Here is a 26,656-nt window from a genome sequence, read left to right as displayed (position 1 = left end):
ACTCTGTAGGGACATTCCTGGGGCACGTGAGGAAAGCTGCAGGGAGAAAAAGGTTTCAGCCGGATATTAGGAGGAACTTCCCAACAGTTGCAGATGCATGAGATCAAAAGGGTGACCACACAGGTAATGAGCTCCCCATCTAAGGATGTATCTATGTATGTATTTATGTATTTTTTTTTTTAGTTTTTTTTGACGTGGACCATTTTTAAAGTCTTTATTGAATTTGTTACAGTATTGCTTCTGTTTTATGTTTTGGTTTTTTGGCCGTGGGGCATGTGGGATCTTAGCTCCCTGACCAGGGATCGAACCTGCACCCCCTGCATTGGAAGGTGAAGTCTTAACCACTGGACCACCAGGGAAGCCCCTGGATGTATGTATTTAGAGGTGGAGTAGCAGTGAACCCCTTGTAGTCCTGAGACCACCCCCACCCAGATGCATCTCATTGGGTGATGGCAAAGTGGGATTTAAACCTCCATGGAACCCAAGCATGGCTGCATCCCACTTTGCAGGTAATGGGAAGGCACTGCTCAGGAGGGCTTGACCAGTCTGTGTCCCACCCCTCTAAGGCATTGGCCCAGTGATTTGGGGCAGACCACTGCAGCTGCTGCCCCATCCCCCAGGGCATGGTCACTCACCTCCAAGCCCCAGGTCCTGCTTATTCAACACTACTACCTCTTGGCTGGACTGCATGATCCAGCTGCCAGGAGGGGAATCACTGGCACCCACCCAGCATGACTCTCTTGCCAGAAGGCAGGAGGGAGGACTGAGTGTCTCACTGGGTTTGCCGCCTGCTGGCCAGGAGTCCTTGGACGTCGGGAGTCCTTGGCTTCTGTGCCTGTAAAGGGCTTTTGTTGAGTTCCAGGAGGAACATAGATGAGATGGCAAGAGAGTGGGGTGGAATGGGCCTTTGGGGGTGTCATGCAGGTTTGGGTTTTACTCTTGCCTGTGTTTACTACCAGCCAGGCCCTTGCCCTCTCTGATCCCCAGTTTTCACAGGGCGTCAGTCCTCCAAGGAAGGATCAGGGCACCTACAACCTCAACGCAGGGCTGTGGAACTAATCCAGCCACTGCTACTTGCCACCTTCTTTTGACTTCAAGCAAGTGACATACATAACTGCTCTGAGCCTCGATGTTTGCATCTGTAAAATGGGATAAATGAGAGCTGTGTCCTGCAACTCTGGGTTTAGAGCACTTACCACATTGTTATTAACCTTAATATAACTATTTGTTGAGGGCCCACTTTGGAGCAAGCCCTGGGCCTCTGACTCCCCACTTTCTCTGCACTCAGACCCCAGACACAGCCCAGAGGCCAGTGTGCGCAGGGAGCCCAGTGAATGACTCTGTCCTCTTGCAAGGGCCCGGGTCAGTGCCCCTTCCCAGCCTCTTGCTCACTTGTAACCCGGTGCAGATCAAGCCGGCAGCCCTTCATCCTGGGGCCGGCCCTGCAGAACAGCCTCCAGGTGGGTTAAAGGCTGCAGTGGCCGGTCCAGGGTCTGTCCTGAGTTTGGCAGGGATGTCAGGGGTCAGGGGTGCAGTGAGGAAGATGGCCAGTTCAGAGGCATGGAGGGGGCGAGCAGGGCCCCACCAGTGAGCATCCCTGCAGAGCCTCCAGCAGGGCCCAGTGCAGCGCGGGACGCTGGGCGGGCAGGTGACATGTCCTCGAGGGCAGGGCCCAGGGGCCGGTGTCCGAACCGGGCGGGCTGCAAAGGCCGCAGGGGTCACGAGGCGCAGCCGGGCGCTTGGCGCAGCCCCGAGGGCGGGGCGCCGGGAGGTGCAGCCGGAGCGATGGTGCGCGCAGCCAACTGTACTCCGGCTCGCGGCTCGCCGCCCCGCCCCTAGCCTCGCTGCCCAATGGCGAGCGCGCAGACGGTGGGGGGCGGGGCCTGGCGGTGGCGGCGGCGCGCGGGCGCAGCACCCGGAAGTCGGCGGCGGTGGCGGAGGCGGTGAGTACGCGGTGGACTGCGGGCGGCGGGTGGCCGGCGGCGGGTGGCCGGCTGCGCTCCCTGCGGTGCTCGGGGCTCGGAGTCGGGAAGCGGGTCTCGGGAAGTGGGGCGCGGAGTCGGAAGCGGCCGTACAGCCCGCCCTGCCTCAGTTTCCCCTTCTCGAGGCGGTGAATGCAAATCCAGCGGCCGGTCCGGGGAGACCAAGCCGACCCCGGCCGAAGGAGCGTCCTTCCCATTCCTGGAAGGCGTTTCCAGTATCCCCGCCTGGGTGGGGCGTGGGCCCCGCAGGCAGGGCCGGTGTCCCTCGGTGGGGCAGACTGGCCGGCCGGGAGCTGCGCGGTCATCGCGGGGCGAGGGTGGGTGGGCTACGCGGCTGTCGGCCCCAGAGCCCTGAGTCACGCTGCTCCCTCCCTGCGCCCTGCTGCGGGTGACAGCTGATGTCTCTCCGGGGAGGCAGCAAGTGCCAGGTCATCTGTGCGTCTGGACACGGTCTTCCTGGGGTGGCTCAATACTCAGACCTTCCCCCCAGGGCGTCATGGGAGGAGACTGGGCAGGGCTGCACGCTGGGCAAGGCCTTGTAGCCTCTGGGCTTTAAGACGCCTTCCCGCCCAGCAGCTACCACGCTCACCTCTGGGCCACAGATTTGGCTTGGGCCTTCTGGCCTTGGACCGGTCCCTGAGGCTCAAGCCCCCGTCTGTCCTCCACTGGGGATGTCACATGGTCAGCCAGGCCTGCCCTGCCATCCTGCTGCGGACTTGCCCACTGATGTTTTGCTGTTGCTGTTTCCATGCGGCAGCTGTGCAGTAATGGTGCTGTAAGGGGCGCCTGCAGCTGGTAGCTCTTGGGAATTGCTTTTTGCTGCTTGTTCCTTAGTCTTCTGGGCAGCCTTTCACAGCAAGTGTTTGTTGGCCAGACACCGTTCACAGCGAAGAAAACTCAGGCCGAGGGCCAATGGTGTTCCCAAGGTCAGTAAGAGCCAGGGTTGGCCTCTCCTCCTGAGCCCCTCTCCCAAGAACCTTCCTGCGTCGGGTGACCTTTCGTGTGGGGTGGAGCTGCAGGAGGGTGGCTGTGTTGGCAGGTGGACACAGCAGAGGTTCTGTTTCCCCCTCTCCAGGTTCCCAGGGCTCCCAGTGGGCGGAACATGTTGCCCTGGTGCTCCCACCCCCTTGGACCCCTGACCATTCACTTCAAAAGCATGTGTCCTGTAGTCCTGTGGCTGTGTGTTACTGGTGTGTCTGCAGAATGCAGGCCCCTCAGACCAGGCCACTAGCCGTCAGCTCTGCCCCGCTGCTCAGCCCCTGAGTCGTATTACTGCCTCATGCTTTCTTTGTTTTTTCATTTCTGGGCTGTCACTTAGATCATGTTTACCCTGGGTGTAGTCACATGTGGTGTTGTGGGGACTTATTCCTGTGGTGGCTGCTGCTCTAGAAGGCGCCTCCCGGTCCCACTCGCCTGTCCGTGGATGCTGCTGCTTCTGAGGATGTCAGTAGCCCAGGGCAGGGAGGTAGGCGGGCTGCTACAAATAGGGCCACACTCGTCACTGACACCCCAGATGTGTGAGGACTGGGTCCATCCTTTGGCAACATGTCAGCTGGTGTTGAGGACAGTTTGTTGGTCTGGACTTTGGGGTTTGCTGATGGGCTCTGAGAGAATGAGGTCACCCCTGGACCACTGAGTTCCCTTTTCAGGGTATCGATGAAGCCTTTTTTTTTTCCCTCTCAACGTTTTTTTTAGGTTGCAGAAATAATGGATACACGCTTAAAAGTAAAGAGGCCAGCCCCCATCTCGTGGTGTCGGCTGGTACTCAGGGCGGCTCTGCTGGGTCTTCAGGACCATGCCTACTATAAGTATTTGCTTCCACCCTCTTTCGAGGGGCTGGTGGGAATGCCCCCTTCCTCCCCTATTAACCATGTGAGCTATAGGGGCCACCATGAGGCCGGGCTGGCCCCCGCCTTGTGGGGAAGCTGTCTGTGTTCCTGCCAGGAGAGGCCGGGGTGCGGAGCATCCAGAGCTCGCCGTGGCTCACTGTATCCCTCATTTGTGTTGCCCTTTTGAACCTTGAAGGGACAATGATACTTGGTATGAGGCTGAATTAGTGCTCCTAAGACATCTTGAAGATCTCAGGAAAGAGTGTCACCATAGAAAATGTGTCATGGTGAAATGCTACTTATCAGCCAGATGACAGAGTGTAGATTATGGAGTTCTAGGTCGTGGGCGGGGAGGAGGGCACGGTGTTTGGGGCGGGGGGCGGCGGGCTGCCTGGAACGATTAGGATGGCAGGGCTTTCTCAGCGAAGGCTCCGGAACAGCGACAGTGTGTTCCCATGTGTTTACCTCCTCTGCTGGCAGCCTGGGGGGACGTCACACGTCACTTGTAAAGAGCAGCTCCTGCCGTCCAGCTCCGCCCTGTGCAGGGTGGGTGGGGTGCCCAGCTCCTCTGCTCAAGGCCAGATGGACAGGCTGGCTAGCCTTGACCGCGTTCCTCCACATGTGTGCGGTGCTGGGCGTAAGGAGTGGGGCCGCCGACTCTAGGGCTCCATCACCCCCTGCCCAGAGCCCTAAGCAACAGCCAGAGGAGACTGATTGCTGGGACCCGGGGCCTCACTGTCCTGCTGGCCCAGGCCCCCTCGTTCCTGCTTGCTCGCATGCATCCCTGTGTTCCTCGCTGCCTCTGGCCCGCGTGCTCCCCTCTGTCTGACAGAGGGAAGTGCTCCCCGAGGGCACAGGCCGCCACCCCACCCGGTGGTCACCTGAGTGTGTGGGTCCTTGTGCAGAACTCAGGGCAGCCTGGCCGCTCCGTCCTGTTCTGAGGAGCTCTGAGCTGGGGCTGGATCCGCCTTGTCCGGTCTCCTGAGAATTGCTCTTCCTGCCTCACCCCTCAGTGCCCCCAACCCAGAGTAGCAACTCAAAGCCAACGGGGAAGGAGGGCAGGGTCTGTCCATGTTCTCCTCATGGGCAGCTTTCCAGGTGGATGATCCTGTTTTCCCTACCGGAAGTGTGCAGCGTCCAGCTCCAGGGATGGTGCAGAGTGAGCCCAGCGTGCAGCCGCCATCCAGATCAGGGTGTGGACACCGTCACTAGCACCCAAACGTCTCCCTGCAGGTCTCCATTGTCCCCTGGCCAGGTGGCCTGCCCTGACTTCTGTACCCACGCATGAGTCTTGCTTCTTCCTTGCCTCGTACAAGCACCAAGTGGTATGCTCTCATGGGTGGGGTCCCACTCTGCCCCACGCTGCTCAGGCGGGTGGACACCGCTATGGACAGACAGCCTGGCTTCCAGCTCCGGGCTGTGGACTTCCTCGTCTGTGTCACTTCATGGACACGGGTGCCCCACAGTGCCTGGTGTGCCCTGATCAGTCGGAGTTTTAGAAGCTTCTGTGAAAAGCCAAGAGGGAGACTCACCTTCCAGATACCACAGCATGTGCTGAAGCTCAGGGGCCGAGGGGCCGAGTGGGAGGGTGTCCAGGGCGTGACCCAGGTGGTGGCAGACAGCATGCCCGTCTGCTGGGAAGCATGGGGGTCCGTGGCTCACACCTCCCACATAGGCAGACCCTGGATACATCCTAGAACAAAGCCCAAATGCAACCACGCACGGAAATCAAGAGAAAGGGGCTCTTGCTTTGGGATGAGGAGGGCGAGAGCCATGCAGTACAAGTGGGGGGACTTGCTGTGGAAGGACAGATGGGTTCCGATGGAGGCAGCACAGGCAAAGGGATGGGCCACCCCACCCCACTGCCACCGCACTGTGGGACAGAGGTCCTGGATCCTGGCACGGTGTGCCAGTGGCTGCTGGGGGATGCCAGCAGACCACCTGAGCATCTCCTGCCACTGCGGTGAGGGTGGGGGGAGCAGTGGCTGGTCCCCTCGTGCTGGACGCCCCTGTGCCAGACATTGGAGGGAGTCGGCCGGGCGTGCTCATCTAAGAGCGCCACCCCCTGCCCAGTGATTCTGCCTCCCGGGTGTCTGCCTTGGAGACAGGAAGACACCTGTCGGGAAGGTCCTCAGCCTGTTTGCAGAACGTGCGCGCCGGGCCCCGCTGTGTTGCTCTGTATGGGTGGAAGCTGGATGGCAAGAGTGGACACAAGGCGCACGTGCCCCGGGCAGCAGCAGGCAGGTGGGGGACGCCGCTACCCCGGGCGTGGGCGAACCGCACGGCCAGGTGGCAAGAAGACAGGGTGGCGGGGTCCTGTGCATGTGATGGAGCATACATCTGTAGAGTACGTGGAGCCATGGGCGGGGGCCTTCCTTCGGGGCCTTGCAGTGAGCACAAAACGACATGCCCCCCAACCCTAGTGGTGACAAAGATGGCTTCTCTCTGCCACCAGGCCCAGAGACCCACTGCCACGCCACGTGGGCACCCTGGGCACTTGTCAGGATGTTCGGCCATCTCACAGCCTGCATGCTTCGGTCCCGGGAGGCCCCCTCAGACTGCTGCCCATGAGGCTTCCCCTCAGCCCAGGCCACCGTCTGGGGCCTTCCTTCCGTGGGGGCCCGTCTGAGGCCTAGCTGCACCCCTGTATGCGAGGCAGTTGTAAGGCAGCCCCCCAGCGAGATACACATGGGCACAGTGATTCCAGGACTGTGGCCAGGATGGAGCTGGCTGCCCCACTGTGAGCTTTCCTGGGGGCTGCTCGCACCTGGGGAGGGTCAGCAGGGATGCTCAGGAGCATGCTGGTTGCCGAGCATTTCCGTGACATGGCTGGAGCAGCTCGTTCGTGTGCCAGTGGGTGCAGATGGGCAGGTCCAGTGCCTGGGGCATCCTGAGAGCATGTACAGGGGTCAGGAGACCCCACGTGTGCCCACACTATCACCCCGAGTGCAGCCAGCAGGCACCCCCATCCCCCAGAGCCCCCGTGTGGCCTCTGGCACCACCTGAACTCTCGGTGAGAGAGGAGCCTGCCCAGGATGTGCCCGACCTGGGAAGGGGGTCCCCAGCTGTCCCTCCCCTGCCCCGTGGCACTGGGGCCCGGCCTCCTCCAGGTCAGTGTGTCACCTGCCCCATCGGGTGGGGGCCCTGCTCTCCTGGCCTGGGTCCCCCACTGCCATCCTGCTTGCCATGGGGCCAAGCAAGGGGGAGGGAGGGGGAGGGAGGGGGAGGGAGGGAGCCCCCTCACCTGCAGAGGGCAGGCGTGTGGCATCCGACTGCCATCCACACACCTGGTGGGGTGTGCACGTCACCTTAGCGGCCTCCACACCCGCTGGGCGGGCACGGCTTCCTGTATCGCTTGAAGCCGCAGGCTTTGCCCACCTCCAGGCGGCGTCCACCCTGTGGTCGCTGAGGCCTGTAGGTGAGGCTCCTCGTCAGGCCCCGGGACCTTCCTGCTCACCTCTGGCTCTGCCTCTGCCTCTGGCCACCTGGCCCTCATGGTGGCCCCAGCAGCCACAGAGCTCTGACATGGGCGTGTGGACACCCCGGGCTTCAGGTGGAGATGGGCGGGGCGGGGATGGCGTGAGAAAGCCAGCGCGCTTCTGCCCCGGTCGCCCCCCCTCCCTCGGCACCTGCCAGCCCAGGTGTTCTTCAGGGTGACTTCCTCCTGACAGACTTAGGTGTCACCTGGTGAGGAGGAGCCCTGAGTTTACCTGGAGCAGTGAGACCTGTTGAACTGCTCCCCCGCCTCACCTTCCCACTCCGTGGCCTTGGAAGCCTTGGGAGTGGAGGGGAGCATTTCCCAGCAGCGGAGCGCCGCGGGCAGGATGCCCCAGTCAGTGCCCCGCTGCAGTGCAGTGGTGGGACGGCAGTGGTGTGTCCAGGGCTTGCTCTGGGAGCCCCGAAAGTCAGCAGGGGTGTCAGGGAGGACTCGCCAGGCCCCGAAGAGGGTGTTGGAGCTCGGCCTGGGTTGGGGCAGGATGGAAGAAGGGCCCTGCACCCACAGGACCTGCGAAGGAGGGTGCTGGGGGTGGTGGGAGTGAAGCGGGAAGGGGATGGGCCAGTTGGCAGCGGGCCTGGCTCGAGTGGGGGGTGAGGGATTGGAGAGAAAGGCAGTTCCTGATGGTCTCTTCCCCAGGGGCTGGCTTTCCTCTGGTCCTTCCCTCCCAATGACCGCGTCTTCACTCTTCACTGAGGCCGCAGCCCTGGGTTCCGCGCCCACACCACTGGCAGCAAGCTGCCCGGAGACCTCTCGGCAGCCTTCCTCTGACCACGGAGCCCTTCTTGCCACCACCTTCTGGAGGGCTTGTCTGCCACCCACCTGGGCCAGCTAGGGTGGCGGGGTGCTGCAGCCGAATTGGGGGGCTCTGCATCTGGCCTGTGAGCAGCGGTGGCCGGCGACCTCGCCCAGTGCCGGTCATGCAGCCTGGGCTGGGCGTGGGGGGATGGCAGGCATGCTGGCCTCCTTTGACGGCCCAGAGTAGTGTGTTCCTGGTGAGGCAGCCCTCTGTCCTGGCGGGGCCGGGGGCGGTGGGATCTCAGCAGGGCTTCTCCCATTGACCTCGGCCAGCCTGGTTGCCACAGATGACACAGGCCAACCTTGCCTGGAGCATCCTTGTGTCTGGGAGAGACCAGCTCCCTCAGGGTGGGGGACCTGTGTCTTCTGTGCTGGACTCTGGTCACAAGGCAGGTGCTGGGAGCCCCGCCAGCTACACGGGACAGGTGGGATGACGGGGCCCTGTGACGCCCAGCGTGCTTCCCATCACCCTGCACTGCATTCTGGGTGATTCTCATTCTCTGTGCGTAATCTGATCGAACATTCTCTGCCAAGTTTTAAGTCGTACTTACTGGGGCTGCTGTTTCTAAAGGGTCTTTCTGGTGCTGGGGTGGACACCCCGTTTACTCTTTTTTTTAAAATTTATTTATTTATTTATTTATTTATTTTTGGCTGTGTTGGGTCTTCGTCTCTGTGCACGGGCCTTCTCCAGTTGCGGCGAGCTGGGGCCACTCTTCATCGCGGTGCGCGGGCCTCTCACCGCCGTGGCCTCTCCCATTGCGGAGCACAGGCTCCAGACGCGCAGGCTCAGCAGTTGTGGCCCACGGGCCCAGCCGCTCCGCGGCATGTGGGATCCTCCCAGACCGGGGTACGAACCCGTGTCCCCTGCATTGGCAGGCGGACTCCCAACCACTGCGCCACCAGGGAAGCCCCCCCCGTTTACTCTTTATCATGTCCTTTCCCTGCAGATATTCCTGAGCTCCTTTCTCCTGCACTCAGTGGCTGGCTTATGGGACGTGTGGGGACTACTGCTGGTTCTTGCTGTGGTGCTTTGTTTTATGTGGTTCTTTCTATTGTACTGCTTTTTGTTCTTGAAATTATTTGTGAGACTTCTCGGAAGTCTGGGATGAAGAGGAAAACTTTGGTTTGCCTGGTGCCCAGGGGCACTGCCAGTGCAAGCACCCATCAGACCAAGTCCCTGGACCCCTGGTGTGGCCCTAGCTCTGCACATGGAGCTTCTCAGGGACCACCCCCACTTCTGTGTGCCTTCCCTGCGGCCCTGGTGTGGCTGTGGATACAACCCCCCAACCCTAGGTCCCTGTCCTGGGGTGGTCCTGGGCCGTGTCTTCTGTCTCCCTCACCCCTGAGGCCACCAGAGCCTGGTTTGCCCCATGGGCCAGTGCCCTGGGGCAGGAACTGCTGCTGTACTCTGCTGTCTTTCCTCTCTGGGTTCCTGTGTTCTCTGAGATGTTGGCTAAATCCTGCATGACCTTGTCAGCTCTTGGTTGCTTTTAAGATTTTTCACCTTCTTTCAAGCGTTTGGAATTGCTTTTACCAGGGAGGTCGGTCCCAACAGTCTGCCTACCAGTACTGGGATCATCAGGCACTCCTGGGATGATGGCCACCAGTGGACACTGCCAGGCCCCCCTGGCAGGAACCCAGCCTGTTCCCATCACCTTGGGGAACCCTTCTGCACAGGGCCCTTCTGCGTCAGCACTGCATGTGGCCCAGCGTCCCGGGGTGGGGGGCAGCGGCTGGCAGCCCATCTCACATGGTGCACATACCCTAGCGCCCCGGGCTGCTGCAGATGGTGCTCGTCACCGCAGCAGCACCTCAGCTGCACAGCCACAAAAGTTGGTCCTCTGAGGCTGTCACCACATCTGTGCCTGGAGGAACACAGGGCTGAATCCTGGGGGTCCCTCCAGGGCCCGTGGGGGCCGACAGGGAAAATAGTGGGGTGACCCCTGCCCCTGCCACCCGCGCCAGCCAGACCAGTGAGCACGAGTGAGAGGAGGGTGGGACGCCCGAAGGCCTCGTGCGCTGGGTAGCTACCGCGTGGCTCTGAGCCACGGTTGTGTCTGTGGTGCTGGCCTTGGGCTCCGGCCCATCCTCGGCTTCTCTTTGCACGGTGGCCAGAGCCACCACGCCCGCCCACCCACCACGCGATGCTGGCATGGCTTTGAAGCCAGGGTCGGTGTGGTGGGAACATCCTCCTGTGAATTCCAAGGTGGGAAGGGTTCCGTTTCAGACCCCAGAACCAGAAGCAATTGCCAACAATCCAGGGCCAACAAGGTCACAGGCGTCAGGGGAGTGTCTGGCCAGTGCCCAGGAGCGTGTTTACAGAGATGGACGAGTGTCAGGGCATCCGACACGCGGTCTCCTCGTCCAGCGAGGGTCTGGGCGTCGTGAGCCCGTTCCGTTTGGGCAAGGGAGTTTTGCAGGTTTGAGAGGCAGTTCTGTCGTCTGCCATTTACTCAACTCATTTTTCCTTCTCCCACAGACCTCGTTACCCCGTGTGAGCCAAGCCACCCCTTGGGGACCCATGTGCATCATCTTCTTTAAGTTCGATCCTCGCCCCGTTTCCAAAAATGCGTACAGGTAACCCCCTCGTGCTGTGTCTGCTATCCTGCTTGGCCTTGGGAACACGCCACCCTCAGTGCCTGTTTGGGCTCCATGTGCGGGGTCGGGGGCAGAGGCCAGGCCCTGGGACACGCTGCCCGGGCCCTGCCCTGCCCTCTCCCACAGTGGCCGCTCAGTGTGGGCAGGGACCCTGAGTCGATGTGCAGAGATGCTAAGACTGAGCCGCTGAAGGTGGCCATGTGGGCAGGATGGGGGAGTGACGTGGGTCCAGCACAGCCCTGCACCCCTGACTGGGGATCAGGTGGCAACAGAACAGAGTGATAAGGAGCGAGACCTGGCTTGTGGGGCTGGAGCCTGTGGCCAGTGAGCAGTCTGGGTGGTGAGGGCAGAGTGCGGGGGGCGGGTCAGGGAAGCTGGGGGACCAGCTGGAGGAGGCGGGAGGCCGAGGCCAGTGAGGGGCCACACACGGTCCCGATTTCTCTCCTCCCCATGACCCCCGGCTCTGGACGGCGCCCCTCCATTCCCCGGCACCCTGGTGGGAATCCACCGACATTTATCCACACGGAGAATGAGGCTGGGATGTGACCCTCAACCACAGATGAGCCACTAGTGCGACTGCCTAGGAAGTTTACATCATCTCAAGATCTGGAACATTTCAACTGGCTTCTGGGATTCCGTGCTACCTGATGTGTGGCTGAAGTAACTCATTCCAGGCTGGGGAACGGGGAACAAGGGGTGCCCAGTGTCCCTTTCCTGCAGGGAAGTGGGCAGCAGGGCCATGCTGGGGGCCGGAAGCTGGCCCTGAGCAGCCCCCAGCAGAGCATGCCGTGTGAGTCGGGGTCCAGCCAGGGGACAGAATCCCGGAACAGTGATTCGAGCAGGGAACGTCTAACTCGTGGAAGTACAAACTGTTGTGGGATCGGGGTGCCCGAGGCAGAGCCTGTCTTCCATCCTTGGGCTGAGACCCAGACCTTGCTGGGGGCACAGCCGTGGCACACCGGGCGGCCGGGAGCTCTCTGGGCACTTGCTGGAAGTCTGCCCGCTCCGCTCGCGCTGGCCGCTGTCTGGGGCGCTTGTTGCTGGGGAAGCCGCACCCAGAGCCTGGGAGAGAAGCCTCTCCCCCTTGCAGCATCCCTCCAGCGCCCTCTGCTGACAGAACTGGACCTGCAGCCACTGCAGAGCCCCCAGGAAGGGCGGGAATGGGGCTGAGGCAACAGGTGGATCACTGGCGCTGTCGCCTCCCGCGCTGAGAGTAGCACTCCTTCCTCCTGACAAGTGAGGACACGCGGCCTGATGGCCACCGAGTCCATGGCTGCCTTGGTTCTTACTCACGGATTCAGCCAAGCCCTGAGGTCACCCCTGTTCTCCTGGGAGTGAGAAGGAACGGAAGGGACGGGGAGGGGGAGCCTGCCTCCTGCAAGGACCTGCCTCTGACAGCTCCCGGGCTGGGACTCGGTCTCAGCATTGATCTCAAATGTTGTCCTAGCCTGATGGCGTTGGAGGGTGAGAGGGGCTTCCGGCTCCGGGGTGGGCAGCTCTCACGTGTGATGTGGGACTAGGACGGGAGGAGTGGGGGTGGGGCTGCTGTGGGAGGGACACTGCAGCAGGGCCGTGAGGAGAGCCTGGTGAGCCGACCCTGGGCCCATCGGAGACCAAGGAGGGGCCCCGAGCTCCTGGAGTTGGGGTGGGCAGGCGCAGAGCCAGGAGGCCTGGCTGTCCTCACCTGGGCTCCCTCCCACCTAAGTTGTCGCTGCCCTGGCTGGCAGTGCAGCAGCTTCTGCCCCCACCCCAGTGCCCATCACTGTGTTCACTGCCGGCCCCCCACCCAGTGATGTCAGGAGAAGAAGTGTACTTTGTGTGTGTGTGTGTTTGTGGTTAAGTATACATGACATAAATTTACCATTTTTAAGCGCAGGGCTCAGCGGCATAAAGCACATTCACACTGTCATGTAACCGTCACCAGAACTTTCTGATCTTCCCAAACTGACACTCTGTCCCCAACAAACACTGACTCCCCATCCCCCTCCCCAGCCCCTGGCACCCACCCTCCTTCTTTTTATCTCTATGACCTTGACTCTTCTAAGTCCCTCATGGAAGTAGCATCATATGTTTTCTTTCTGTGTCTGGCTTTTTTTCACTCAACATAATGTCCTCAAGGTTCATCCACGTTGTAACATGTGTCAGGATTTCCTTCCTTTTTAAGGCTGAATAATGTTCCTTTGTGTGGATGGACTACGTTTTGCGTCTGCGTCCATCCTGTCGGCGGACACCTGTACTGTTCCCGCTTCTCGGCTGCTGTGGACATTAGTGTACAAGTACCTGTCCCAGCCCTCCTTTCAGTCCTTTTGGGTATGTACCCAGAATCAGAAAATCCTGGATCACACGGAACCTCCAAGTTGATTTCCTCGTGTGTCTTCTGATGGCTGTGCCAGAGGCTCCCTGCGGCGTTGGTCCGTGTCCTCATGTTGGGTGGTGGAGTGGGTCTTTGTGGCGCTTTGTCGTCATGCATCATTGAGACTAGGTCCTCTCCCCACAGCCGGAAAGGCCCAGACCCAGGGCCGCCGTCCACTTGGACACCACTGCCCACAAAGCCTGTCCGGGGCCTGGGACCCACACAGGCCCCTGCTCCGGCACGTTCGACATCGCACCTGTTTTCATCTGTGTTTGTGAGCTAAGGTCACCCCTGTGTCAATAACGCTCCAGGGTCAGCTGATTGCAGAGGACTCTTTCATCTGCGTCTGTGGCCATCCCTGCCGTGTGTAAGCATTGATCTAAACAGATCACCTCTGCCCTGAAGGACAGAGCGGGACATCCTCACTCTGATGCTGTGGGTGGTGCCGCTCCTGGCTTTGTCCTTTCCAGTCTCACGGGAACCTGTTTTCTGGCCTCCCTAGAATTAGTTCCTGAAAGATGAGGCCAGCCCTGCCAGCTCTGCCGTGCCTGTGGGGTTCTTGAAGCCTCTCTCCCCTCCTTGGGCTGCAGCTGATTTAGAGCGTGTGTCCTGTGGGCTATTCAGACAAGTGCCCTCGTGGGTGTGGGAAGGGAAGGGAGACAGCCCAGTGCGGCCGGGAGTACATGTGAACTGCCTCTGCAGAGCAGCTCCAGGCCTGATGTTGGGCTGGGCCGTGACTGTCATGGACCCCTCGTCTGCACCCCACCCCCATGTCACCAGCCCACTGCCCTCCATATTGGGGCACCCATCCCTCCAGACGTGGCAGCTCTCCCCACATCATATCCCACTGCCATGTCCCCCCAGGCACTGCCCAGCATGATCCCCCAGGCGCCCTTGGGTTTGACCTGCCTTCCAGGCTGCACACCTGCCCACCCACAGGTGCCGCGCCCTCCTGGGGTCACCCCTGGGGGGTCCCGGCCTCTGCACCGCACCCCCCACCACGCCTGAGGTTGCCCAGCACTTGGAACCTCCATATTTTGCCGACACAATGAAAGTCCCGAATCAGGGGACCCGGAGTTCATGGGATGGGGGTGTCCTGGGTGGGCCTGACCTCATCGGGGCGGCCCGCAGAGGGACCAGCCCCTCCTCAGGGAGTAAGCTGCTGCCCTTGGAGGGGCCCGTGGCCAGAGCTTGAGGGCGGCCTCCAGGGGCGAGTGACCTCGGCGCACGGCAGGCGAGACCAGGGGCCCCAGCCACATGGCTTCAAGGAACTGACCCCTGCAACAGCGGAGACCCCGCCGACCAGCACCTGTGTCACCCCAGGGCTGAGCACCTGGCTGAGATGATGGGTGGGCGTTGCTTTAAGCTGCCGCATTTGTGTAGATGTTTGGCTGCATAGAAGACCAGCATACTCCCGTCAGGATGGCGCTGTCATGGCTGTCATGTCACCACCCTCTGTCAAAATGTCATTTAGACCCACAGGCTGATGCTTTTACTGGCTCCACCTGGAGGGACTGCTGGGCCAGCTGTTGCCCTTTGGGGTGGCTTCCATGGAGGTTGTCACTACTGGACACTTCACTGGACCCTGGCCTGTGCACCCGTCACTGCTGCCAAACACCTCCCGGCGGTGTGCAGATCCCTCCCCTGACTGTGCCCAGACCCACCCCTCAAATGATGACAGACCCTTTCCATGACTGTGCCCAGCTGGACTTGGAAGTGAGGAGTGAGGGGCTTCCTCTCGCTTGGAGCCTCCACGTGGTACCATCATGCCCACCAGCAGTTTGGCTAAACAGTGACTCTGATGAAAGCAACCCAGCACTTCAGGCTCCTAGCGATTAGCAAACACCTCGCTTCTTGTCTACAAATGGGCAGTTGGAGTAAGAGGACAGAGGCACTGCTCTTTCGCTTTGTTATTTTCCCTAAGTTTTCCTTTCTGGAGTCTTCACAAGAATGGGAACCAGAAGCCACGGCACCGGCCTGGTTCGGGCTCAGCCTCCCGTCCCCTGCGACTGCAGGGGTCAGGCGAGCGGGCAGGTGAGGGGCGCTGGGCACCTGAAGGAGGACGCTTGATCCTGGCACAGGAGCCACCGCACCCTCTGTGGGGCCCAGGCCCCACAGCCAAGTCTCCCCACCCGGGGAGGGGGGGCATTGCGCTGTCCTTTTCCTGACTGCTGCTTAGCAAGCTTCTGCCAGGATGGGTCCCGGACTGGGTCCCAGGGGGACAGGGCAGACGTGGCAAGGGGCAGGGGGTGGGGTCTGGGTCAGGGCCTGGCAGCTGGAGCTGCAGAGGATCCTTCTGTGAGCGGCTGTGGCTCATGTCAGGGACAGTGAACCCCCTGCCCCCTGCGCCTGGACCCGGCGCAGCCCTAGAGCCAGCTGTGTGGAGGAAGAGCCAGGCCACAGGCTAGACGGGCATCCTGAGGGTGGTGAGGCTTCCAGGGTGGTCCCTGGAGGTGCCAGCGCCTGTGGCCGAGGTGGCGTGGGAGGCACAGGTGGGGGGTGACACGTGCGCACAGGTGAGACACTTCCAGGGCCCTGGGGTGCCAGCACTGGTTTTGCCTTCAATTTTGTGAGTGTCTTTGTTAATTCACATTTTACCACAAGCCAATATTCATGAAATCAATGAGTCGATGCAAACAGTACCTCTGAAGACTTCTGAGGATCTAACCCCTGACTCAGCGAACTTGGTTTCAGACCCACTGTGGCCCCAGGTGCCGCGCCCGCCTGCGGTGCTTGGAGGGTCCTTCGGCGGCCACTGTTAGACCCCGGGGTCTACGGGACCCTGTGCGGTGACCCCGCCCACTCAGTCACTGTCTGTGTTCGTAGTTATTTTAAATGGCAAAGCTGACCGAAAACTTCGTTTTCTTACCTCAAAACCAGGGCCCCGAAAACATCGACGTCTTTCCTAATTGCCAAAGAAATACTTGTTTGATTCATAATACAAAACACTAGTGAAACACAGAGAAGTCCTCACTCGCTCCCTCCCAAAGACACCCCAAAGTGCGGGATGGAGCAGCCCTCGGAGTCCCTGAGCGCTGGTGGGAGGCTTACAGGGTGTCCTCAGGGAAGGGACCAAAGGGCAGGAGGACACGCCCGCCCGGCGCCCTGTTCCAGGTGGCGGAGCGAGCAGGGCTGAGCCGGCAGCCACTCGTCTCCTCCTCCCAGCGGATCCCCGTCCTCTCTGGGACTTGCCCACGTTGCTGCCTACCAAGGTGTGTTGTCTTGGTAATGAGAGGAAACACGTGACTCTTCCACATTCACACGAGACCCTCAGCCGTGCTCTCTCCTCAGGCTCATCCTGGCCGCCAACAGGGACGAGTTCTACCACCGGCCTTCCAGGGCGGCGGACTTCTGGGGGAACAACAACGAGGTCCTCAGCGGTGAGTGTCCCCGCTGTCCACCCAGCACCGTCCACTCAGCTTCACGTGCCCGGATCCCCAGGGGAAGCAGATGGAAGGTGGGGGTTGTATTTGGATCCACCATCCGCTGCGGTTGGTCTCCTGTGAGGCATGAGTTCAGACCGGTCACCTCGGAGCATCATGGTTGTGCGTGCACGCATGTGTGTGTACCTGCATGTGTATGTGCATGTAATTCTGTTACACACATGGCACCCCTTGCCCCAGGGAGAGCGGCCTGAGTTTGGGGAGCAGAGGCCCGGCTGGCAGGGCTGGGGGAGCCGATGAGGAGCCCATGGGGTGGAGTGGAGGTGACCGCACCCCGCCTGCCCTGCCGGTGGCTTCCGCGGGCCCCTTGGAGGGAGCAGCTCCTATCCCAGCAGGCAGGGGCCACTCGGAGGACGTGCAGACAGGTGTCGGCTGGGCCAGGGACCCTCTGCCTGCGGAGCCTGGAAGCTCGTCTGGAGCATTCACGAAGGCCTCCAGTGTGGACTGGGGTCGGGCAGTGGTGCTGCGTGGGAGGAGGATGGGAGTGGGGAGACCAAAGCAGGGGTCTGGAAGGAGGTGGGGAGAGCTGTGAGTGGGGCCCTCAGGGTGGGAGTGCAGGAGGGTGGGAGTGCAGGAGGGTGAGGCTGAGTCTTGGCCTCACCAGAAGCTGCTCGGGAGATCTTGGATACCTGCTTGCTCGGGAGTGTGGGGTGGGGCTGGCAGGGAGGCCCCCGCTGCCTGAGCTCTGGGCACAGCGGTCGTGTGTGGGGTCTTCAGCCAGGCCGGCCATGGCTCCCCCAGAGGTCCAGGGGCAGGCCTGCTGGGCCACGGGAGGGGGTCCAAGGGGAGCCTGTGGGCATGGCCAGGACCATCCTGGGCTAGGACGGAACAAAGAGGTCGTGGGGAGAGGGCAGGCCGTGTGTGTCACTGCTGCAGGGCACGCATGGGAGGCTGAAGTGGGGGCTGCTCAGGACGGGTGAGGTGAAGGGCGAGGAGCTGATCCTTCGGGAGGGAGGCAGGAGGCACTGCTGGGGCACTTTGTAGATGAGGACACAGAGGCTCAGACGAAGGGTGAGCCTGCCTGGGCCCCTTGGCCACCCTGGCCCCTGGGCTCCACACTACCTGCCCTGGTCAGTGCCCATCCCGCTGGGGAGCCCCAGTCACTCAAGTCCTTCACCCTTTGCAGTGGTTTGGAGGTGACCCCTGGCACGTTGATACGGGTCCTGCCAGGCGGGAGGGTGGCCCTGCTGCACCGCAGTGCTGGGTGGACCCGTGGCCACTGCGCCCAGCTCAGGCCTGGGAGACCCCAAGGTCCACCCCCTCCCTCTGTCTGGCGTCGCCCAGTGTGCACAGAATTGTAGCAGCAGCGTCAGCATTGCTGGGGACTTGTTAGGCGTTCAGGAACCTCTGGGTTCTGTTTCTTCAAGTCCTCCGTCTCCTGCTGTCTCTCCTCAGCACCCCAGTCACACGTGTGTCAGTTTATCTGAAGTGGTCGTGCCCTTCGGTGATGCTCGGTTCACTTAAAAGCCCTCTGTTGTCCCTGCTCCTTTTTAGGTGGTTTCTATTGCCATATCCTTTACTCACGTTCACTAACCTTTTTTTCTTCAGTGTCTAATCTGCTTTTAATCCCATTCTGCATATTTTTCATCTCACACACTGTAGTTTTTATCTCCAGAAATTCCACCGTGGTATCTTCCTTGTCTGGACTCTGTTGTTTGGCCAGATGTGGAAGCTTCATTCACTTTCTAGTTGTTGGTTTGTCAGAGGCCTCTGTGCTCTGGATGTGAATCCTTTGCTGGATAATTGTGTCACTCTCATTTTCTTCATGATGTCCTTTGGTGAGCAGAATATTTTAATGAAGTGCTGTTTATCTTCTGTTTTGTGACTTGTTCTTTTTGTGTTTTACTCACAAAGTCTTTGCCTATCATGAGGTCGTAAAGATATTTTTCTCTGTGTGCTTCTGGAAGCCTCCTGATTTGGGTTTATGCTTAGGTCTGTGATTTGTCTCAAATTAAACTTTGCGTGCAGTACAAAGCAGGGACTGAGCCACGCCCACCTCTCCGGCTGTCCCCGCAGCACCGACCAGTGGGCCTCATCTGGCCTGTGCATGACTATGGCAAACTGGCTGAAAGTCAGTTGATCACATCCGTGTGGGGCCGTTGTTGTACCACTGACATGTCTCTGGTGCTGCAGCCTCTGAGCAAGTCTGGGAACCAGCTGAGGTGAGCCCTGTGGCTTTGCTGCTTGTTGGGACTGCTGTGGACGTCCTGAACTTCAGGGCCAGCTTATGAATTTCTATAAACACCAGCCCACGGGGTCTTCACTGGGATCATGGTCATCCTCTTGGTCATTTGGGGAGAACTGTCATCCTTTTTTTGTTTTGTTTTATTATTTTTTTATTGAATTACAATTGATTTACAAGGTTGTGTTAATTTCTGGTGTTCAGCACAGTGATTCAGTTATACATACATATGTGTATATTCTTTTCCATTATGGTTCATTATAGGATATTGAATATAGTTCCCTGTGCTGTATGGTAGGACCTTGTTTATCCATCCTGTATGTAATAGTTTGTATCTGCTAATCCCAAACTCCCACTCCATCCCTCCCCCACCCCCCCCTCCCCCTCCCCCTTGGCATCCACAAGTCTGTTCTCTATATCTATGAGTCTGTTTCATAGATATGTTCTTGTGTCATATTTCAGATGACACATACAAGTGATATCATATTATATTTGTCTTTCTCTTTTTTTTTTAAACAGTTTTTTTTTTAAGTGCTAAGTTTTTTTTTTGTTTTTTGTTTTTAAATGAGCTTATTTATTTATTTATTTATTTATTATTATTTATTTTTGGCTGTGTTGGGTCTTCGTTTCTGTGCGAGGGCTTTCTCTAGTTGCGGCAAGTGGGGGCCACTCTTCATCGTGGTGCGCGGGCCTCTCACTATCGCGGCCTCTCTTGTTGCGGAGCACAGGCTCCAGACGCGCAGGCTCAGTAGTTGTGGCTCACGGGCCTAGTTGCTCCGCGGCATGTGGGATCTTCCCAGACCAGGGCTCGAACCCGTGTCCCCTGCATTGGCAGGCAGATTCTCAACCGCTGCGCCACCAGGGAAGCCCTGTCTTTCTCTTTCTGACTTATTTTACTTAGTACAATAATTTCCATCCATGTTGCTGCGAATGACATTATTTTGTTCTTTTTTTTATAGCTGAGTAACATTCCATTGTATATACGTACCACATCTTCTTTATCCATTCATCTGTCAGTGGACATTTAGGTTGTTTCTATGTCGTGGCCATTGTGAATAGTGCTGCTATGAACATTGGGGTGCGTATATCTTTTCGAATTAATTTTCTCTAGGTATACACCCAGGAGTGGGATTGCAGGATCATACGGTAGCTCTATTTTTAGTTTTTTCAGGAACCTCCATATTGTTCTCCACGGTGGCTGCACCAATTTACATTCCCACCAACAGTGTAGGAGGCTCCCTTTTCTCCACACTCTGGGAGAACTGTCCTCTTAACCATGTGAGCTTCCCCGGCGAGGAACAAGGCTCCTCCTTTAACTAGGTCGGCCTGACGTCCATCCCTCAGCACACACATCTTTCCTGTAACGTTTTCCTAAGTGTTTTGAAAATCTTTCAGTGCTGTTGTAAATGATTAATTGAATTTTCATTTCCCAGTTCTTGCCAAGTATTCACTTATTCCAGTAGGTTTTTTTTGTAGATCCTTTTGGATCTTCTTTACATATGATCCTATCTTGTACAAATAAGGACAGTTTTGCTTTTTTCAGATCTTTGCGGCTTTTAGTTCTTCTACTATTATAACTTATTACTGTTATAATAATAATATGTTAATGACTTAGCTATTTTGTCAAGTGAAATGCCCCTCTGGCCTGGGAAGACACTCTCCTGGGGCTGTAGTGGCCTTGCTGCCCTGCGGCGGGGCCCACGGTTATGGAGGGTTGCAGCCTGCGGGGCTCCTAGTGAAGGGCCCACCGAGGGCTGGGTCCTGCCTAGGGAGGACAGCCGGTGTCCCTACACCTGATCAGGATGCGGGGCTGGGGCCTGGCGTGATTTCTGCAACGGAGCTGGTGCTGTGCCCCCAGCCTGACGCCCACCCAGGCACCAGGATGTGTTGTGCAGGGGCCGGGGGCTCCCAGGGGCATCAGGTGTTGTCCCGGGCGAGGGTCTCTCCCACATACCCATGGTCCCCAGGGGCTGCCTCAGCCTGCGGAGTTCCAGTCCCCGTTTCACCACAAGGGCTGCTGGGCTGGTGGTGACAGTGTTGTTGCCGCAGGGCTGGACATGGAGGAAGGCAAGGAAGGCGGCACGTGGCTGGGCATCAACACGCGGGGCAAGCTGGCGGCACTTACCAACTACCTGCAGCCACGGCTGGACCGGGACGCCCGGGGCCGAGGTACAGGGTTGCGGGGGGGCTTCCTGGGCACCTGGAGGGACGGGAGGAGTGGCGAAAAGAGGGGCCCTGAAGCCCCATGGCTGGCAACGCCGGGAGCCACCCTTGGCCTGGCCATATGGCTCCCACTTGTGGCCATGGCATGGCTCCCGACTGCCGTGTTGTCACTGCCCGTCTGGTGGACATATACTGTCCCCACTGAAGACTTTTCCCCTCGTGCTGGACTTCCATGTCGGGGCACAACAGGAAAAATTTTCATAATCAGAGTTCTTGGTGCCCTCCTCCTTGGCTGCCGGGTCGCTGAGGTGTGGCCGTCCCGTGGGGGACCATCAGTCTCCCCGGGAGAGGGGCTCAGTCCTACCGCCCCGGCCATGGGCGTGTGTCCCCTGACGCAGGTGAGCTCGTGGCCCAGTTTCTGACCTCAGACGTGGATAGCTTGTCCTACCTGAAGAAGGTCTCCGCAGAGGGCCACCTGTACAACGGCTTCAACCTCATAGCGGCCGACCTAAGGTGGGTCTACCGGGTGGGGACGCAGCCCCCAGGCGCCACACAGGGCCGGGTTGCAGGCTCGGCAGGCAGCGGGAGCTGGGGCATCAGTGGCAGCCTCTCTGGGGACATTACACCTGGTGGGCTCAGGGAGCGTCCCGAGGGTCGAGCCCCTCCCAGACCCACTGTCCTGGGGACTCAGGGAGCCAAGCTGGGGCAGCGTTAGGGCCGCCAGCTCCTGCTGTGGGAGCTGGAGTAGGGCCAGGGGTGCACCCGGGCCAGACCGGCCCCTCCGTCTCATCTCCTCCCTGCGTCTGTGGCTGAGGAGCCCGTTTTTGAGCCATACCTCACTTGCCCTGTGGTCTGGTGGCAGAGGTGCCCCGGTGGAGAAGGCGGTGCAGGCACAGCTGGGTACGGAGACCCCGGGCCCCATGGTGGTCGGGCGCTGCCGAGTGCTGGGCAGAGTGGGTGACGAGGCTCACGTTGGCTTCTGCAAGGGGCTCGGCAGACGGCTCCTGGGGCAATGACGCTGTCCATGCTACCCATGGGCCCTGTCACCAGAGGACATGGTGGCTGGGAGCTTTCTCCACCTGGGGTGGGGCAGACTGGCTGGGAGCAGGGCAGGAGCAGGGGCAGAGGGGCCTGTCCTAGAGGCGGGAGGAGCAGGTCCCCCAGGGAGGTGCAGGCCCTCGAGTCTAGGGCACCTGCGCTGGCTGTGAGATTCAGGAGTCAGGTTGCTGGGACTCTGCAGGAGGCTGGGGCCACGTGGGGAAGTGGCAGTTGAGGTGTGGCCAGGCCCATGTTGGCACACAGAGAGATGCTGGGCGGGGTGGGAGGCAGATAGCTCAGCAACAGCGGTGCCTGCACGGATGGTGCCACCTGAGTGCTGGGGCCCGGGCTGTGGGGCTTGCCAGGTGGCGAGGGTTGGGGACGCCCTGTGGCTTCTGTCTGACCCTGTCTCCCCTCCGGTCCGCAGCACAGAGAAGGGAGATGTCATTTGCTACTATGGAAACCGGGGGGAGCGTGAGCCTGTTGTCCTGGCGCCAGGTGAGGCTGCTCTGGCGGGTGGCACAGGGTGGGGCTGCTCCTGTGGGGACCCCAGTACTTTCAGGGACCGGGTCCCTGCTGATTTCCCTCCTGGGGCTGTTTTTCGGCCGTTCGTGTACCTTGTGGCCAGTAGTGGCCATGGCCTCACCTGGTCCACATGAGGCTGCCCACAGGTTAGGTTGCCTTCCCCCTGTACCGAGTCCCTGGCTGTCTGGAGAGAATTGGAAGCTAAGAGGCACAAAAGGACGCAGAGACCTCCCCCTGCAATTCTGTGGCCTTTGTGGAAGCATCTGGAAACCACCCCATGATGCCCTCAACTGTGACTGGAGATGCTTCTTTTCTACTAAATTGCTGCTTGGAAGGAATTCTTTTGAACTCCGTCCTATTTCATCCCTGAGCCTGCCGCGCCTGATCCACGTCCCTTAAAAAAAAAACAACAGCTCCATTGAGATATAACCGCATGTCGTACAGTTCACTCATTAGAGTGTGCCTTCAGTCGTTTTTACTCTATCTACAAAGTGGTGCAACCATCACCAAAATCCAACTCTAGAACATTTTCATCACCTCACCAAGAAACCACACCCACTGGCACTGCCACCGGCCCCTAGAAACCACTAGTCTCCTTTCTGTCTCTGTGGATTTGCCTGTCCTGCACATTTTACATAAACAGATGCAGACAATACGTGGCCTTTTGTGTCTGGTTTCTTTCCCTTTATGTAATGCTTTCAAGGTTCATCCATGTTGTAGCGTGAGTGAGGGCTCCATTCCTTTTTATGGCTGAATAATATTCCATCGTGTGGATTTTCTGCCTTTTGTTTATCCATCATCCGCTGAAGCACACTTGGTTGTTTCCACCTTTTGGCTATTGTGGAAAATGCTGCTGTGAATGTTTGTTATATGTTTTTGTGTGGAAACGTTTTCATTTCTCTTGTGTGTGGACCTAGGAGTGGAGTTGCTGGATCATAAGGTAACCATTTAACCTTTTGAGGAATTGCCAGACTGTTTTCCAAAGCAGCTGTGCCATTTTATATTCCCAGCAGTAACTTATGAGGTTCCAGTCTCTCCCCATCCTCGCCAAGACTTGTCACTGTCTGACTTTTTGATCGCAGCTGTTTTGGGCTATGATGCGGTCTCACTGTGGCCTTGATTTGCATTTCCCTGATGGTTAATGACGTTGAGCAGCTTTTCATGTGCTTGTTGGTCATTTGTGTATCTTGTTTGGAGAAATGTCTATTCAAGTCCCATGCTTGTTTTTAAATTGGGTTGTCTTTTTGTTATTGAATTGTAAGAATTGTTTTATATATTCTAAATACAAGTCTCTCATCAGTTACATGATTTGCAAATATTTTCTCCCATCCTGTGGGATTTTCCCCTTTCTCGTTGGTCCCTTTTGAAGTACGTCATTTTAAATTTTGATGACGTCCAATTTTATGTATTTTTTTTGTTGTTGCTCATGCTTTTGGTGTCACATCTAGGAAGTCATTTCCTAATCTAAGGTTGTGTAGCTTTACCCCTATTTGGTTTTAGCTCTCATGTTCAGGTCTTTGAGACATTTTCAATGGACTCTTGTGTGTGGTGCACGGTGCGGGTCCTGCTCTGTTCTTTGCATGTGGCTGCCAGGTGCCTGATGGATACAGCGCGGTGATGCCGTGGCTGGCGGCGTGACTATGGGCCCCACAGTGCCAAGTGGCAGTAGTCATGTCAGACTTGGCCCAGAGTCCGGTAGCAGCAGAGGGTGGTGGCTCTCTGTCATTGGTGCATCTTTTCAGGCCGCATGGCTCCGGGTTGGCTGCCCCTGCTGCCTCTTGAGAAGAGGCTCTGGGGGCCTTTCCACCTTGAGGCTGGGCCTCTTCTTGAGAACTTGTCCTGAGAAACTTGCTCTAAGCCCCTACGGCGCCCCCAGCCAGGACCTGGCCTACGCCTCGGGCCTGCCAAGGTCAGCGGGCTTCCTGACCCCGGCTGACCCCGGTGGGCCGCCTCCTGGCCTCAGGCTGTGGTGCTCCCAGCCTTGACCTTCTCAGGTGGACCCCCATGTCGGGCTCCCCCAACTTATGGACGGACCTTCCTCCGCTGTTGATTCCGATCACCCATCCCTGAGGCCTGGCGAGTTACTGGATGCATGTAGAGAAGGGGCGGGTGGGTGGAGTTCCAGCCACAGCCCCCGACATCTCCGACGCTGGCCGAGCCAACCCCTCCTGCAGGGACCTACGGGCTAAGCAACGCGCTGCTGGAGACGCCCTGGAGGAAGCTGTGCTTCGGGAAGCGGCTCTTCCTGGAGGCCGTGGAGCGAGGCCAGGCACTCCCCAAGGACGCCCTGGCCGCCCAGCTCCTGGACATGCTCAACAACGAAGAGGCGTGAGTGCCGTGCCACACACACACACACCCGCCCCCCCGGCTCTGAGAGGTGGCTACTGTCCTTCCACAGGGCCTGCACAGCTCTGACCGGACAGAGCCCATGAGCTCGTGTCCCTGGGCCCTGGGAAGCTCCTGGTGGCCCCAGCACAGGGACTGGCCAGCAATCGCTGTCCTGCGGCCTGGCCCCCACAATGGAGCCCTGAGTGAAAGGCTAGATGGAGGTTCGAGGCCTTGACCTGGAAAGTGCCCGGAACGACCCTTGTGGTTCCCCCAGCCCCTCTCTGAGGCTGGTGGGCTCCTCAGGCGCTGCAGGGCTGTGGCTGAGCGTTGGTGGGGATAGGTGGGGGGCGGCCAGTGGTGACCCCTCCTCTGTCCTTCAGGCAGCTGCCGGACCCGGCCATCGAGGACCAGGGCAGGGAGTACGTGCAGCCCATACTTAGCAAGTACGCGGCTGTGTGTGTGCGCTGCCCGGACTACGGCACCAGGTACGACGGATGGGCCGCTGGTGCGCCCTCCTGTCCCTGGAGGAGCCCACCTTCCCCAGCTCCTCCCCACCTCCACCCTGCTTAGAAGCCACTGCAGGTGTCTGGGCAGTCCCCGGTGGTGGTGCTGGGAGCCCTGGGGGTTCTGAGCGGGGAAGTGCCTGGTCAGCCCAGGGCCCACCCTGCTGAGAGTGGTGGGCAATCAGGGCTCGTGCTGCAGAGGGTGGGCAGGGCGGCCTGGGGGTGTTTCAGAGGGGAGGTGATAGGACTTGTGGGCAGGGGCCTGTGGGGCCCGCGGCTCAGGGCCCTGATGCCTCACAGGAGACCCTCTGCTCACCGAGACTGAGGCTGCTGCTCTTTGTGACCCATCTCGAGCCAGGCCAGTGCCCAGCAAGGCCCCTCGCACCTCTGGTCTGATCCATTTGGGGCTCTGACTGGCGTGCAGGGGTCCAGGGGCAGCGGGCTGAACACAGGCCCCATGCTCTCTTTCAGAACCAACACGGTCATCCTTGTGGATGCAGATGGGCACGTGACCTTCACAGAGCGAAGCATGCTGGGCACGGACCCCTCTTGCTGGGAGACCAGCACCCACGAGTTCAGGCTGCAGAGCTAACCCCCGCCCGGGTGTGGCCGGGGCTCCCGGGAGGCCCTGTCATAGGTACTGCCTGTGACTCGGCCAGCGTCCCCCAGGGCCAGAGCCCTCTGATGCGTGTGAACTGTTTGCATCCCCATGTCAAGCTCAGGGTCCAGCCTTGTGCCAGCGGAAATGACAGAGGCCCATGGCCAGGTGTGCGGCAGGCCCAGGTGTGCCGTGCCTCCCCCTGCCCACGCACAGAAGCTCACACAAGGCACACGTGACACCCATCATGCACGCGCGCACATGTTACAGGCAGTAGACGTGTGCACACGTGCTCAGACACGCACACGCTCCAGGCATGCACCCCCCCATGCGAGCCAGACACGCAGAGCTGTGCCTCTCAACACCCACACGTGCTTCTGGCCGGTGAGTCTTGCTGTGATCCCGACAACAAGAGTGGATGTCTGTTTCAAAGCGGCCCCTCCTCTCCTGGGCGTAGCCAGTTCCTGACCACCAGCCCTGCTCTTGGAGAGGACACGGGCCACATTTGAATGAGGAAAACCTCCTCCATAGCAGAGGCACAGGCCGCTGGGTGGGTCCGGTGGTTCTGTGCGTGCCGGGGGGTCCTGTGTGTGGAGCTATCCTGTGAGGGGGCATCCATGTGCACTGGGCTGCCTCGGCAGGCTCTCAGGCCTCCACCTGTGCAGGGGGGTCATGGGTTCCGGGCAGGCCCATCTCAGGGAGGGGACACAGCTGCCCCTGCCATTTCCCTTCTCCTAGGGAGTTAAATTTCATAAGACTCTGTACTTGAATGTGAGACGCTGATAATAAAACTCTGAGGCCGTGGTGAGCCAGTGCATTC

General features: G+C 59.3%; 1 protein-coding gene across 6 annotated transcripts; it reads left to right on the top strand.

The window, feature by feature from the left end:
* The first annotated feature begins 1,899 nt into the window (after positions 1-1,899).
* On the top strand, positions 1,900-26,656 carry TANGO2 (transport and golgi organization 2 homolog). 6 transcript variants are annotated; one of them, XM_061169783.1, is made up of 9 exons: positions 1,900-1,943; positions 10,585-10,682; positions 16,348-16,436; positions 20,731-20,850; positions 21,243-21,357; positions 22,310-22,380; positions 24,582-24,735; positions 25,116-25,220; positions 25,710-26,656. In XM_061169783.1, the coding sequence occupies exons 2-9, from the start codon at positions 10,627-10,629 to the stop codon at positions 25,828-25,830; spliced, it is 831 nt and encodes a 276-aa protein (XP_061025766.1). In that variant the 5' UTR covers positions 1,900-1,943; positions 10,585-10,626; the 3' UTR covers positions 25,831-26,656. The 6 variants fall into 6 exon arrangements, with proteins under 6 accessions (XP_061025766.1, XP_061025767.1, XP_061025768.1 ...); XM_061169784.1 differs by lacking the exon at positions 1,900-1,943 and adding an exon at positions 2,891-2,908; XM_061169785.1 differs by lacking the exon at positions 1,900-1,943 and having other exon boundaries at positions 25,120-25,220; positions 25,710-25,839.

This window comes from Eubalaena glacialis, chromosome 15, assembly GCF_028564815.1.
Source record: "Eubalaena glacialis isolate mEubGla1 chromosome 15, mEubGla1.1.hap2.+ XY, whole genome shotgun sequence".
Lineage (NCBI taxonomy): Eukaryota > Metazoa > Chordata > Mammalia > Artiodactyla > Balaenidae > Eubalaena > Eubalaena glacialis.
The sequence above is the reverse complement of the archived record's forward strand: the minus strand, read 5'-3'. Positions and strand labels throughout refer to the sequence as shown.

Bases quoted from the DNA above. Each gene is read 5' to 3' on its own strand.
- TANGO2 (XM_061169788.1), top strand. From the start codon at position 14,858: ATGAAAGCAACCCAGCACTTCAGGCTCCTAGCGATTAGCAAACACCTC. The intron at 15,091-16,347 runs GTGAGGGGCGCT...CTCTCTCCTCAG, and splicing joins GGGGTCAGGCGAGCGGGCAG to GCTCATCCTGGCCGCCAACA. The intron at 24,736-25,115 runs GTGAGTGCCGTG...TCTGTCCTTCAG, and splicing joins ATGCTCAACAACGAAGAGGC to GCAGCTGCCGGACCCGGCCA.